The sequence below is a fragment of the Chelonia mydas genome, chromosome 24 (genome assembly GCF_015237465.2).
Source record: "Chelonia mydas isolate rCheMyd1 chromosome 24, rCheMyd1.pri.v2, whole genome shotgun sequence".
Classification (NCBI taxonomy): domain Eukaryota; kingdom Metazoa; phylum Chordata; order Testudines; family Cheloniidae; genus Chelonia; species Chelonia mydas.
Window position 1 is genome coordinate 3,405,035 of NC_051264.2, and position 13,945 is coordinate 3,418,979.

The 13,945-nt window shown below is 48.2% G+C and overlaps 1 protein-coding gene and 1 long non-coding RNA gene across 11 annotated transcripts in view; one reads left to right on the forward strand and one right to left on the reverse strand.

Moving 5' to 3' along the window:
* Positions 1 to 13,945, forward strand: part of LOC119564090 — a 44,662-nt gene that overhangs the window by 16,194 nt on the left and 14,523 nt on the right. The window contains exon 2 of one of the 5 annotated variants that reach the window (XR_005222968.2): positions 6,738 to 13,620. The exons of the other annotated variants lie outside the window; for them this stretch is intronic. This is a non-coding gene — a long non-coding RNA (uncharacterized LOC119564090). The remainder of the gene's footprint in view (positions 1 to 6,737; positions 13,621 to 13,945) is intronic. 5 annotated transcript variants of the gene reach the window in all.
* The window catches only part of LOC102943066 (SLAM family member 5), a 30,611-nt gene continuing 22,077 nt past the window's right edge, over positions 5,412 to 13,945 (reverse strand). For 3 of the 6 annotated variants that reach the window (XM_043534940.1, XM_043534943.1, XM_043534942.1), the window contains 4 exons: positions 9,433 to 9,485; positions 8,291 to 8,383; positions 6,999 to 7,109; positions 5,412 to 6,005 (listed from right to left, as the gene is read on the reverse strand). In XM_043534940.1, the coding sequence (XP_043390875.1) occupies positions 5,919 to 6,005; positions 6,999 to 7,109; positions 8,291 to 8,383; positions 9,433 to 9,485 (344 nt within the window). In that variant the 3' untranslated portion in view covers positions 5,412 to 5,918. Of the gene's footprint in view, positions 6,006 to 6,998; positions 7,110 to 8,290; positions 8,384 to 9,432; positions 9,486 to 13,882; positions 13,898 to 13,945 lie in introns of all 6 variants that reach the window. The other 3 variants (XM_043534938.1, XM_043534941.1, XM_043534939.1) reach the window with 2 other exon arrangements.

The following is a 13,945-nucleotide window of genomic DNA, read 5'->3' on the forward strand; positions in this document are numbered from 1 at the left end:
TTGTCTTCAGAGGCTGTCTGGTCACTATATGCCGGTCACAGATTCCCAAAGGGAAGAACTGCCCATGCCGAACCCAGTCACACCTTCAGGATGTCCGGGGGCGAGTGGCTGTAGCCCAGGGCTTGGTCTAGGCTTGGGCGAATTGTGGCATTGTGTGCCAGGAGAAGTAAAGGCAGGAGGGCTGATGCCTGAGGGGATGCTCCCAGAGACCATGTTACCCACACAAAATTCTCTGTTACTCACACGCTCTTGCCTAGGGCACCCACCCTTACCCTGTTCCTAGGGCTCAGGCACAACCCTGCGGGTTTGCAGGACCTCTTTCCAGTGAAAGAGCTGTATCCTCTATTTATTAGCAGATTTATTTGGACATAAGCTTTCGTGAGTAAAAAACCCACTTCTTCAGATGCAACTGAAGAAGTGGGTTTTTTACTCATGAAAGCTTATGTCCAAATAAATCTGTTAGTGTTTAAGGTGCCCCCCAGACTCCTCCTTGTTGTTTTTGTGGATAAAGACTAGCCCGGCTACCCCCTGATACTTGACCGCTATTTATTAACAGTCACCCAAAACAGACTGTACACGCTACACACAGCGCTCACCACTCCCAATAAGACAGACAAACTTCCCTGCTGGCCAGTCAGGATCGGGGTCCATCTGGGGGACTCCTGTCTCTGCACAGTGTCGTTGGCAGAGTGTTGAGGTCTGGCAGCTCTGATCTTTGGGGCTGTGTCCTGGAGTCGGTTCCCAAAGAACTTCCTTTTGGACCCCAGTTTATATAGTGAAATTTGAGTCCTGTTTAGCTATATCTTAACCAATCATTTTATTACATTTTACTAACCAACCCTAATACAGTGTAACAAAATTCTTTAACGAGTCCTACCCCGCCACCTTAATTAATTTACAACTAGCAAAATTAATTTTTCTTGTCTGTTACCTAATTAAAGAACCAGACAGAGACCATACAGATAAACAATAGGGAAGTGGGGACCATAATGACAAAACAATGAAGAAATGAGGATTTCACAATCACAACTGTTGATAAGTGAATTCTTGACAGACAGGATGCTATCAAACTAAGTTTTCTTTAACCATCTTAAGATCTGTTTCTTTATCTGGGGATAGTGGGGGCCATTAGGACGGGGTCTCCTTCTTAACAGTCTGATATTACGTTGTTTTAATGTAATTTAGATGGAATGTGAGGATGTGACTTCCTGCTTCTCAGCTAATGGCTGCTGCTTGGCTGCTCTTTTCATCTGGCTGCAGACAAAGGCCCTAGGCTTTAGGCCTTACAGTATGGCTGCAGCCAAAGGCCTTATCCTTACACCCAGAGGGGAAGCGGTGCAGATGGTGTAACAAAGGGCAGGTGTGGAGGGTGGGAGAGGTGAAGACATAGACCGGGACATTTGAGCAATCCGCATAGAGCACTTATATGGCTCCATCCCCATGGTCTCTGAGTGCTTCACAATCCCCAGTGTAATTAACCTCCCAGCACCCCTGGGAGGTAGGGCTATATACCCATGACATAGATGGGGGAAACTGAGACAGAGGCTACATGACTTGCCCAAGGTCACACAATAGAGCAGTGGCAGAGTTGGGCCTGGCTCCATAGTCTCTTGAGGCACTGGCACTGCACTGACGTGTACTAGCTGAGGATCACAGTCATAGACGGTAGCCCTGGTGCTGCTGGGACAATCCCTTGCCGAGGGTCTGTGCTCTGGCTCCACATGCCGGCTTAGTGGGTGATCCTCTTTCTGCTGATAAGAACTCCTGCTCTCCAGCCAGCCCCACGTTTCATTTTTACCCCTCCCACTCCCACCCTTTGAAAAGCATTCCCCCTTCCCACAAGGTGTCTTCTCTTCTAATCTCTCAGCCCCTGCACAGGCTGCTCCCTCATTGGCTTGCATTGATGCAAAATTTCCATAACCATGGCAAGATCTGGAGACCCCATCTGTGGTCAGGAGCCCATTATGCGAAAGGCCTCATACAAACACACACCCCCGCCTGAAGTGTTCTTCTCTGCATCAAGAACACTAATGAATTATTCCTTTGCTGAGCATTTTGGGACAGTCCTCCACATAGTGTGATGTGCTGAGCCAGAGTGGCTGTAGCTCATAGGAGTTGCAGGTAGAAGAAATTTGCTGAGTCCCAGTTGGTCCAATATCCCTTGTCTGTGGAGAATCCATTCACGTAAAGTCTCTGGATCGTGTCCTTAAATTGTCTCCTAGATGGAGTCCTCAGATTCTTTCCCACAATGCCCCGGACTTGTTCCCGTTGACACCCATCAATGATGCTTCATCAACACACACACGTCTGAAAATCCAAATGGTTTATACAGAGAGAGGGTAGCTTGCAAACAGAACGATGGGCCTTCTCTGGGGGATGGTGGTGATACAGCCCCACAATTCCAGTAAAGCTGGAGTCACTGGGGAGGACAGTGGGGTAAGGATTAGTGATCTAGTGGGTTGGAAGGAGGGGAGAGGGAGCTTTTGGAAGACAAGTATTATTCATCATGTGCCACCCCGGCACTACCACAGTACACAGTTCTAGTCCAGGGACCCATGGTGTTAGGAGCTGTACAAACACAGGACAAACAGACTGTTCCTGCCACCCCCCACCCCCAAGAGTTTACAGTTAAAGTAAAAAGAAAAGGAGTACTTGTGGCACCTTAGAGACTAACCAATTTATTTGAGCATAAGCTTTCGTGAGCTACAGCTCACTTCATCGGATGCATACATCCGATGAAGTGAGCTGTAGCTCACGAAAGCTTATGCTCAAATAAATTGGTTAGTCTCTAAGGTGCCACAAGTACTCCTTTTCTTTTTGCGAATACAGACTAACACGGCTGTTACTCTGAAACAGTTAAAGTAGGAAGTTTAAAGTGGGAGACTGTTGCAGGTGTAGAAGCAGCATGGGGACCCCCCAGACTATCTGGATGCTGACCAATATTGTTTCCTTGAACTCCTTGTTGGTCTGTCTGTGTCCGCCTGTTCTCTCTTGGCTGAGAGATTGGAAGCTCTTTGGGCAGGGACCGTCTTCGGGCGTGTGTTCGTATGGCGCCTAGTCTGTGACTGGGGCTCCGTCTCCCCAGGAGGAAGGCACATGAGAACACAAATAATAAATAAAAGGAGGAAGAGGCAGAGGGACCAGGCGGGAGGGAAGATTGGGGGGCACATAGGGAGTGCTCAGTAGGAGAGAACAACTGTGGAAGTGGAGGAAGTAGAAGTAGCTTAAAGGGAGGAGAACAGGACGATCCCGTGGGGAAGGCAGCAGCGAGGGACACAGAGGAATCGAGTTCATGTTGTGGCCCTGCCGGAGGCTCCAACACTTGAGCCCAGATTTTCAAACTAGCTTTGTCCCCAAAACTGCAACAAGAGCCATGTGCTGGGGGGAACCTGCCCCGGCCAAAGGGCCGAGCCCTTGAAAGTTTGGCCACAAGTCGGTCGGTTTGCAAGGACTTTTTGTTCCCAAATCTCCGTTTTTAAATCTTCTAAAAATAAAATTAGTCAAAACCAAAGCAAACCACTGAGATTTTGTTGGGACAAAACAGTTTGTTCGACTCAAACTGAACTTTTCCACTGAAGTCCTTCCACAAGAAGTGTCTGTCATGTTGTATGGCCCACCGGCGTTCTGTGGAATGTGCCGAGCATGGCATGGCACGTCTCCAACTTTCCAGTAGGGTTTGCATTTTATTTCCTTTGCTTTATCCTGTCTTCACGTTTTTTCTTTTCAACGTTAGTAAAATTCATTCCCTTTGTTATAGCTGGAGTATGTAAGGGAATGAGGAGGTTCCCGCCAAACCCGCCTCAATGTTCCTAAATGTTCCCCTTCAAGATATGACCTCACCCACCTTGTTTCCCTAATATCCTGGGACTGACACGGCTGCGACACCACTGCATACCCCTTCAAGACTGAAACTTTTCTGGGGCTACTCTCTGCCTGCTGAGGGATTCCATAGAAACATTCCTGAGCGCAAAAAAAAATCCCTGCACAAAAAAGGTTCCTTCATTTCTGAATAGGAGGATATGAGGTAGGGAGGAAGTAAACTTTTCCCATTAGTAAGTATTTGATCGTTCGTTTGTTTGACCAACTCTGGCTGTTTGGAGCGGTCATTGACATTTCGCTGGAGATGGACCTGGGCAACGAGAGGTGCCTTCCAGTGAAAGAAAAGTGCTTTGGATTTGCCCAAGTTATAGATTCTTAGGGCCCGAGTCTCACTGCGTCGCAGGCCATTTTACACAGGTCTGACAGGTTCAAGGTACCTGAAAGTGGGGGTAACTACTTTTTCAGGCATCTGTACACTGCTAAAGCACCATCAGGGGGCCTTAAGGTAACAGAATCAAGACTTCATTTTTTTCCCTTGGCGGGGGACCTAGAAAATTCAGCAGCAAAAGAGATTGTGAGTCTGAGCTATGTATACTAATACTGAGTTTTGATAGTGTGCTTGTCATCAAAGTCTATAGACTACAGCCTTAAAGCTGAAGAGTGTTTTAAGGAGGGTAAAGCTCTTGGGTAAGGGGCAAGCACAGAGGTGAATTTCACTCTAGATGAATTCGCAGAAAGGAAAGGAGGACTTGTGGCACCTTAGAGACGAACAAATTTATTTGAGCATAAGCTTTCATGAGCTACAGCCCACTTCATCGGATGCATGCAGTAGAAAATACAGTGGGGAGATTTATATACACAGAGAACATGAAACAATGGCTGTGACCATACACACTGTAACCAGAGTGATCACTTAAGGTGAGCTATTACCAGCGGGGGGGGGGGGGGGGGGGAAGGGGGGGAACCGTTTGTAGTGATAATCAAGGTGGGCCATTTCCAGCAGTTGACAAGAACGTCTGAGGAACAGTGCGGGGGGGGATAAACATGGGGAAATAGTATTACTTTGTGTAATGACCCATCCACTCCCAGTCTCTATTCAAGCCTAAGTTAATTGTATCCAGTTTGCAAATTAATTCCAATTCAGCAGTCTCTCGTTGGAGTCTGTTTCTGAAGGTTTTTTTCTTGAAGAATTGCCACTTTTAGTCTGTAATCGAGTGACCAGAGAGATTGAAGTGTTCTCCGACTGGTTTTTGAATGTTATAATTCTTGACGTCTGATTTGTGTCCATTTATTCTTTTACGTAGAGACTGTCCAGTTTGACTAATGTACATGGCAGAGGGGCATTGCTGGCACATGATGGCATCTATCACATTGGTTGATGTGAAGGTGAACGAGCCTCTGATCGTGTGGCTGCTGTGATTAGGCCCTGTGATGGTGTCCCCTGAATAGATATGTGGACACAGTTGGCAACGGGCTTTGTTGCAAGGATAGGTTCCTGGGTTAGTGGTTCTGTTGTGTGGTGTGTGGTTGCTGGTGAGTATTTGCTTCAGGTTGGGGGGCTGTCTGTAAGCAAGGACTGGCCTGTCTCCCACGATCTGTGAGAGTGACGGGTCGTCCCTCAGGATAGGTTGTAGATCCTTGATGACGCGTTGGAGGGGTTTTAGTTGGGGGCTGAAGGTGACGGCTAGCGGCGTTCTGTTATTATCTTTGTTGGGCCTGTATGTGGTTTTTATTTGCATCGTGTAACCCACACACCGTCTGGATGTGGTCTGTCTAGCACCTAGACCACGCAGAGAGAGAGCCGTTAATGAGTCTGCTCTGCATCCTCAGCTAACAGCCAGCTGGCTTGTAGCTCATGCGGTAGAGGCTCATGCTTTAAGCTCCGGAGGTCCCCGGTTTGATCCCACCCACCAAGGACTGGGATCTGTCCACATTACAATTGCAGTACTTGACAGGTGCCCCAGCCAGGGACTAGGACCCTATGGTGCCAGGCGCTGTACAAATTATACTCATTGATCCTCTGCTGTTTGGCTGTCGTCTGCGGCGTACTCAATTATTCCTTGTTTCTCGCTGCATGTTTGTGTTGCCTTGACAAGCTATTAGATGATCTTGTCGTATTCTGTTGTCGCTTGAGGTTTTGGAGTGGCCGCAGAATCATCAGCATCTGTGGACTTGGCGGTCTTTGTCTGCAAGACCAGAAACAGCAAAGAGCAGAAATGTTAGCGATGGGAAAGCCAAAAATACTGAAAAGTCGTGTCTGTTGCCCTGCACACAGTGCCAGAAACATGCCTAGGTTACCAGGGGCAGGTCTGTTCTCATGGGGGGGATAGAAGGACTCATGGGAGTGTCTAGAGTGCTGGGCTCAGGTTAAGATTACAGCTGGGTGAAATTCTTCAGCTGAAACTTAATTTCAACAAACAATGCAGATTTGGCAACATCAAACCGTTTCAGGAATTCGTCTGGGTTTGGCTGAATTATTTGTCTCGGAACTTTTTATTTATTTATTTTTTTTAAGTCAATGTTTTGACATTTTTGAAATGAAATGTTTTACTTTCTTTTTGGTTCACAATGACTGGTTTTGAAATTTCCTTTATTTATTTTTTTGAATTCACAAATGTTTGAAAATGCTTCGCATGGAACCGAAACATTTTTGTTCAACCCAAAAGTTTTTTTTTCTTTCAACTTTTCAATTTGCTGTAAATCGTCCTCCCCTCCCCCCCCCCCCAAAAAGTTAAGTTGAAGTATTTCACCTAGCTCTCATCTCGGGTGATGGGGCTCCCCTGTTCCCTACAAGGGAAAATTCCCACTATGCCCCAAGCCCGGACTGCCACAATCAGGATGTTTTTCCTGCTCTGTAGTGTACTTACCCTCCAGTCACCCCCCACAGCTGTCTACTCAACAATCCCTCTCCCCCTTAGGGGCCAATTTTTGTTCCCAGTTACTCAGTGGAGAATCGCACTGAAGTCAATGGAAGTTGCAACCAACTTAGGCCCCGACTCTGCATGCTACAGCTCATGACTCGAGCCTGTTTGGAGTCAGCGTTGCTCTGCATGGACGCTGGGGTCCGCCCACATGATGTCCTTGCAGGATCGTGGCCCAACTGGATACAGAACGGGGCCTCTCAGGCAGCCATGGCCCTACAAACCCTGAATTCCACCCTCTAATAACAGGATACAAACCCCACGTGCCGGGTTTGGCTGGTTGACTGTGGTATAAATGGTTTTCTCGCCCTTCCCCATGGATTCCAGGCCTTCCTTGCACAGCTTCTCATCATCCGTTTGCGGAGGCGACTGAAATGAAAGAGACAGAGCTGTCACTATTCCTGTCAGGAGACAAAAGCTCCGAGCACTTGGAGATCCGGGGTGGAATCCTGGTCCCGCTAGCGTCAATGGGGCCGGGAGTTTGTGCGTCCCCAGCGTGTGAAAGCTTCCCTCTGGTTTGGCCCTGGATGGAGGGACAGCTCCCAGCAGCCAGTCTCCGACCCCAGGTCCACAGACTCGGGGCTCACAGAGCTCAGGCTCCCAAGCTAAAAGAGCTGTGAAAACATTGTGACTCGGGCTTGACCCTCTCCTCCCAGCTCCTGCCTGAGCCGTACCATCCACACAGCTGTCTTCAGCACCACGGCCCAAGTCTGATCCGCCAACCTGCTGCTCGCGGGGTAGACGTCCCTTGAAAGCAGGTGGCCGGCGCCTGATTCACCACCGCCCTTGGCGCGGCCATTTACACCAGCGTCGAACACTCCTGTCCTGAGCTGGTGGCCCTCTACGGTGCTCTCAATCAGCACAGACGGGGCGGGGCAATGGAGAATAGGGCCCAGGGAATCTGTCAGCCTGTGTGTGCAAAGGAGACTCACTGGCCTCACTTCTGTGTCTTGCTATGGGCTGATCTGGAGGCATAAAGAGGGGCAGGGTAGCCTCCAGCCAAACCTCCCAGGTGCAGCGGGGTTTTCGTGGTGGTACAGGGTGTCCGTACAATGCCTGTAGAGGCCCTCGCGCAGGGCCACGCCGGGGGTGGACTGGGAAAGAGTGCAACCGGGGGCTGGGGAACTGTGAGCTCGCACTATCCTGGGCCCCTGGGGCTGCTCTAAGTTGTGCTGTGGGGGCTGGTCCTCTTCCCAGACCAGCTCTCAGAGCATAAAGGGGAGATAAAGTCTCTTTTCCCCTGTCTCTATTTGCATTGCCCTCTGCCACGCTCTGTCTCCCGCAGGGCTCAGCACAGAACTTGGTTCACTGTGTTTACGTGTTGATTATCATCGCTACCTCCAGGTCTCATTGGTGTCCAGATCATTGTCCATATTTTCCCTGAAATCAGAGAGCATCGAGCCATGGGCCCGTTACGCTAGGGGTGGGTGGTTGTTATTAGAGCCCGTAGCATGCTAGGGGTCAGCGATCACAGTGTTTAACTCTGCCAGCCAGGAGAAGAAAACCCAGGTCAAATAAATATACAGGAAAGCAAGGTGTAGCACTCCTACCTGGTTTGGGTGATGGACCTTGGAATAGATCGTTTTTGTCTCGTCCTCCTTGGTCTCCGGACCCCTTTTCTGCGTCCCCGTTCTACTGCAAACCTAAATAGACAGATCCCACCCCTTAGCATGAGCTGGACACAGATTTGCAGCAGCTGAGTGAAGTGGCTTTAAACAATGCTTTGCAGAGTCAGGTCAGAGAGCAATCGTCACAAGGGGCAAACAAGGCCAAAGCTGTGGTCAGAATTAGAGCTCGGTGAAACTTTTTTGGCAAATAGCGAATTTGCCCAAAATGCATTTTTCGGCGCACTACAACTATTTGCAAATTGGGGGTCAATTCAGCAACTAGTTTTGACCAAAAAGGGGGAGGGGGGGACTTCAAAGTCAAAATATTTTGTTTTAACTCTTCCAATTCTGACAAAATTCCTTTCTACCATTTTGAAACAAGAGTTTGATTATTTTGTTTTGAAACCACAATTCATTTCAAAATTTAGGGTTTTTTTTTAAAAAAGGGGTGGGGGCAAAAAACACCTGAAATGACCCAAAATTAACGCCGGGGGGGGGAGGGGGCGGGATTGAAAAAATTTCATTTTGCATCAAGTTAAACATTTTTCTTCAGCAAAAAAACTCTGCAAAAACTGTTTCAGTTTGGACCGAAATTTTTCTGGCATTTTTTTTGGTTCAGGTCCTGAATCGAACAATTATTTGCTCATCTCTAGTCTTAATTCTTAGCTGAAAGGCTCCCTGCCTGCAAGGGCTTCTGGAATGGACACCGGGCATGGGATTCCACCCCGTCCCGTGTGGAGGCCCGGTTCTGCTGGGTCAGGGCCCTTTGCAGCTACAAAGGATCGGACCGGCTGCTCCTTCTCTCTGCCGCTTTCAGCATCGACCGAGCATTATTGCATGCTCCAAAGGGACCTCAAAAATTTTCTGGCTGCTTCCAACACCGCCTCCTCTTCCCCCATCACAAAGTGACCCCAGTGTTTCTGCTAGCCCCACTTGTCCCTGGACTGGGGCCCCACAGTCCCATACTCGTGGTAAATCTAAGGCACTGGTACCATCAACCCATCCTGGCTTTTCTTCTGGCTAAGCCGACCCACTGCCTCGAATTGGTAATGGCTTCACCACGAGGGAGTTTTAGGTGAACTCACCTGTGGCGAATTACCGACTTTGGCATAAACTGTGTTTGTTTCTGCATCGGCCTCTGCAATGAAAAGAATGTGAGAAGTAAGTGAATGGAACAGACCCCACTGCCAGTGGAGACTGGGAACTGGGAGACACTGGACTCATGGCATAGGGCTGGGCAGTCCCCCTTGCTGTGCCCTCATCCGTTCTGTATGGTAACTTCAGACAGATGGGGAGGACATGCATTCTCCTCTCGCCTGAGTGCTTAAGGGAAATCTGTGTTATTTCTGATCCACGCTGCACATGTTACTGGGCTCATTGAACTGGAGTCATTAAAGATCCCTGGGCACTTCGTGAATGACCAGAGGTGTTCACCTAGAACCAGGCCAAATTCTAACTCTGGTAACTGTAGCAGGGTTGCTATGCAGTATTAAACAGCTGCCATGTTCCCCCTCAGAGGTGGCTCCATTACAATGATGGGTGACAAAAATCTCCGTAAACTTTATCAATCATTTTGCAAGGCACTTTGGGATACCTAGGGATGAAAAGTACTAAGTAACTGTTCAAAGAATAAAAAACAGGTGACTAGTTGTCTGTGGAGCTTTTACTTTTAGTAAAAGAAAAGACTTTTAAAATTATTAATCTAGTAGCCCTAAACAACAGCGGGGGGGGGGGGGGGGGGAGGGGTTAAAGAGGGGAAAATACTTATATTTCTTCAATTCTTCCCCCTGTTTTTGTTGAAATTAAAAATTCTTTAGAAGCTCGACACTTTTTTAGAAACTTGAAAATTTGCAACCAGTTCTACACTTGCTTTGAAACAGGGAAAAATGTAAACAAAAAACAAACAAAAAACCCCATAAGAACATAAGAATGGCCATACTGGGTAAGACTAAAGGTCCATCCAGCCCAGTATCCGGTCTACTGACAGTGGCCAATGCCAGGTGCCCCAGAGGGAGTGAACCTAACAGGCAATGATCTAGTGATCTCTCTCCTGCCATCCAGCTCCACCCTCTGACAAACAGAGGCTTGGGACACCATTCTTTACCCATCCTGGCTAATAGCCATTAATGGACTTAACCTCCATGAATTTATCCAGCTCTCTTTTAAACCCTGTTATAGTCCTAGCCTTCACACCCTCCTCAGGCGAGGAGTTCCACAGGTTGACTGTGCACTGAGTGAAGAAGAACTTCCTTTTATTTTAAACCTACTACCCATTCATTTCATTTGTTGGCCCCTAGTTCTTATGTTATGGGAACAAGTAAATAACTTTTCCTTATTCACTTTCTCCACACCACACATGATTTTATAGACCTCTATCATATCCCCCCTTAGTCTCCCCTTTTCCAAGCTGAAAAATCCTAGCCTCTTTAATCTCTCCTCATATGGGACCCGTTCCAAACCCCTCATCATTTTAGTTGCCCTTTTCTGAACCTTTTCTAATGCCAGTATATCTTTTTTGAGATGAGGGGACCCCATCTGTACGCAGTATTCAAGATGACAGGTTTCAGAGTAGCAGCTGTGTTAGTCTGTATCCGTAAAAAGAAAAGGAGTACTTGTGGCACCTTAGAGACTAACAGCTTTATTAGAGCATAAGCTTTCGTGAGCTACAGCTCACTTCATCGGATGCAGACAGTGGAAAATACAGTGGGGAGATTTTATATACACAGAGAACATGAAACAACGGGTGTTACCATACACACTGTAATGAGAGTGACCAGGAAAGGTGAGCTATTACCAGCAGGGGGGCGGGGGGGTAGTGATAATCTTTTTGTAGTGATAATCAAGGTGGGCCATTTGCAGCAGTTTACGTTGGGGGGGGGGGGGAAGGAAGGGGAGGTTGAAAATTCAAAATTTGTGAATTTTTTACAATCAAGATTTGAGAAATTGCTCCCAGCGCTCTGATACAAAAACTATAAAACTTAAAACTAAACTTAAAACCACACAGCCTTAAAACTAAACCAAACTAGCAGAGGTATCAGGGATCTGCCAGATCCCACCCACCGCTGCCATAGGGGGCTTGCATATCCACGTTAAGACATCTCCAACCATAAAGAGCAGACCAGGTACTTCTCCATGTATGTAGCCTTTATTTCAGATTAAGGAAAAACAACAGAGAACAAATATGAAGTCTCCATGGGAGAAAGAGGAATAGAACACAGTGGCTCGTTTTGTAAAATGTCCAGTCTGCACAGCCCCGGGACTAATTCTCCTCTGGCCTGCATGTTGTGTTGGTGATGACAACTCAATTTGGAGTTGTCAATCAAAAGTCCAGGGAATGGGAAGCATTTGTCGAGTGGCGACAATCCTGGCATCTTTGCTCCTTCCGTTTGGTTTCTTAAAGAGACCTTTATACTTTGCAGCTGTAGAGGTTAGTCTTTGACACATAATGGCCCCGATTCAGGAAATAACTTAGAATATCAGGGTGGGAAGGGACCTCAGGAGGTCATCTAGTCCAATCCCCTGCTCAAAGCAGGACCAATCCCCAATTTTTGCCCCAGATCCCTAAATGGCCCCCTCAAGGATTGAACTCAAAACCCTAGGTTTAGCAGGTTAATACTCAAACCACTGAGCTGTCCCTCCTCCCATAGCTAGCTCTTGTCTAGAGGTTTTCATCAGTCGACCTCAAAGTGCTTTACAAAGGCGGTCATTATCCCCATTTTACATACGGGGAAGTGAGGCATGGAGCGGGCAACTGACTCCTCCATGGTCACCCATCAGGCTAGTGGAAGAGCCGGTACTAGAACCATGATCTTCTGAGTCCTAGTCAGGGCACTGTCCACTAGGTAATACTGCCCGTCAAACCCAGCTTTAAGTCCCATAAACTGCACTGGGGCTTAGGCAAGTGCTTCAGTGTTCTCCTGAATACAGATACTTTCCTAGCGTGGGACAGCTGCTTATGAAGCAGCGCCGTTCCTCCTTATATTCCATCTCTCCCAGCTTCGGCGTCAGTCTTTAAACTTGTCAGTGTCATTCTTCTATTTTCTTAGCTCTTGTGGGATCTTTTGCTGTTGCCTTCAGCTGCATTTGCACTAAAATACTGTTCAAAGTTACAAGTCCCATGCTTCCAAATCTTCCTGTGTTTCATTAAGCCGGAGCCTTTCCATATTCCTATAAGTGTCCATTCCACCTTTCTATTTTTCTTCCCTTTAACCCAGAAATCTCTCCCACGCTCCTTCACTTTCTCTGAGCTCCTTGTCATTTTACCATCCCCTCCTCACAGCCGCATCTTTGTCCTTCCCGGAATCGGAGAGTAAAAGCGGTATTTTCATGCCTGGGTGCCTTTTATTCCAGATTTAAAGAAAACAACAGACAAAGGAAGAACAAATGTAAAGTTGCCAGGAGAGGGAGCGAGAGCCCAGTGTGTGTGATTGGCCCTGCGACATTCTGCATCTGAGAAGAAACACAAAATGGCACCTGCCTCACTGCTACCTACACCACAACCGTTCCCGTGGCTGGCCTGTGCAACCAAACCTGCCTAATTTGCAGCACCAGGCTTTGGCCTCTGGCCTAATCCTGCCTCCTGCACTAAGATCTCTGGCTTTTGGCCACCTACAGTATTTTCTAGGGTAGATGGGGCTGCATAAGTGTCCCTCCTCCTCCCCTACCAGCCACTCAGCTCGTAACCTTGCTCTCATCTCCTCCACTGAGAGAGACCGATGGAGCTGGGGGTGGAGCTGAGGGCTGGCGGTGTGAGGAGCAGCTGGCAAGGGGATGGAGGGTCTGGGGGGGTCAATGCCACAGACACAAACTGCGCAGCCGTTAGCCCCTCCTCCTCCCTGTTGCGCATGGAGTTAAGGGCTTGGGGGGCGGGGGGCGCAGCACCAGAGGGTATCCAGGCTAAGGGAGCTGGATGGGAGTGTAGCTGAGGGGGGTCAGGGTGAGGTGCGGGGATTGGATGGGGAACCAGCCAGAGGGGGCATAATCTTACGGAAATAATGCACGTTATAGTAACCCCCTGCGTTGTGTGAAGACGGTACAATTTACACAGCAAACGGCTAAGGGAAAGGAGTGTTTGTATCCGTTAACTTCCCCTCTACATTCAACCTCAGCTGTTTGTTCCTACATTTGTTGTGGTGGCTCCTGTGATGCACCGTGCAGCTACAGCGAAGCTGGAGGAATTAACCCGTTGGCTGGTTGGTGGTGTATTTACCGAGTTAACTTTGCAGTTGGCCAGTGCCTGTGCTCTACGTCAGGCTCAGCTCAGCAGTCCCTGGGTAAGATTCTGGGTTGTGCGGGAGATCAGAATCCTTGGCTGGTTTGGGATAAGGACCCTTCTTCTTGGGCTGGTTTTGCCCCGTGCCTAGTGCCGGGGGCTGCACATGATCATAACAGTCCCTTCTGGCCTTAAAATCGGAGTCTGTGTTTGCCCCAAAAGGGAAAGGGGCTGAAAATCAGACTTGGAAAGTAAAATGCACTTCGGGGGGATACAAGGAGGGCTCAGGCCAGGGGGGGCAATGGGACACAGAAGACTCTTACCTGCGCTGTCAGCAGCTGCAATGGAAAGAAACAAAAGGGGACGTGCATTAGAAGACCACAGAT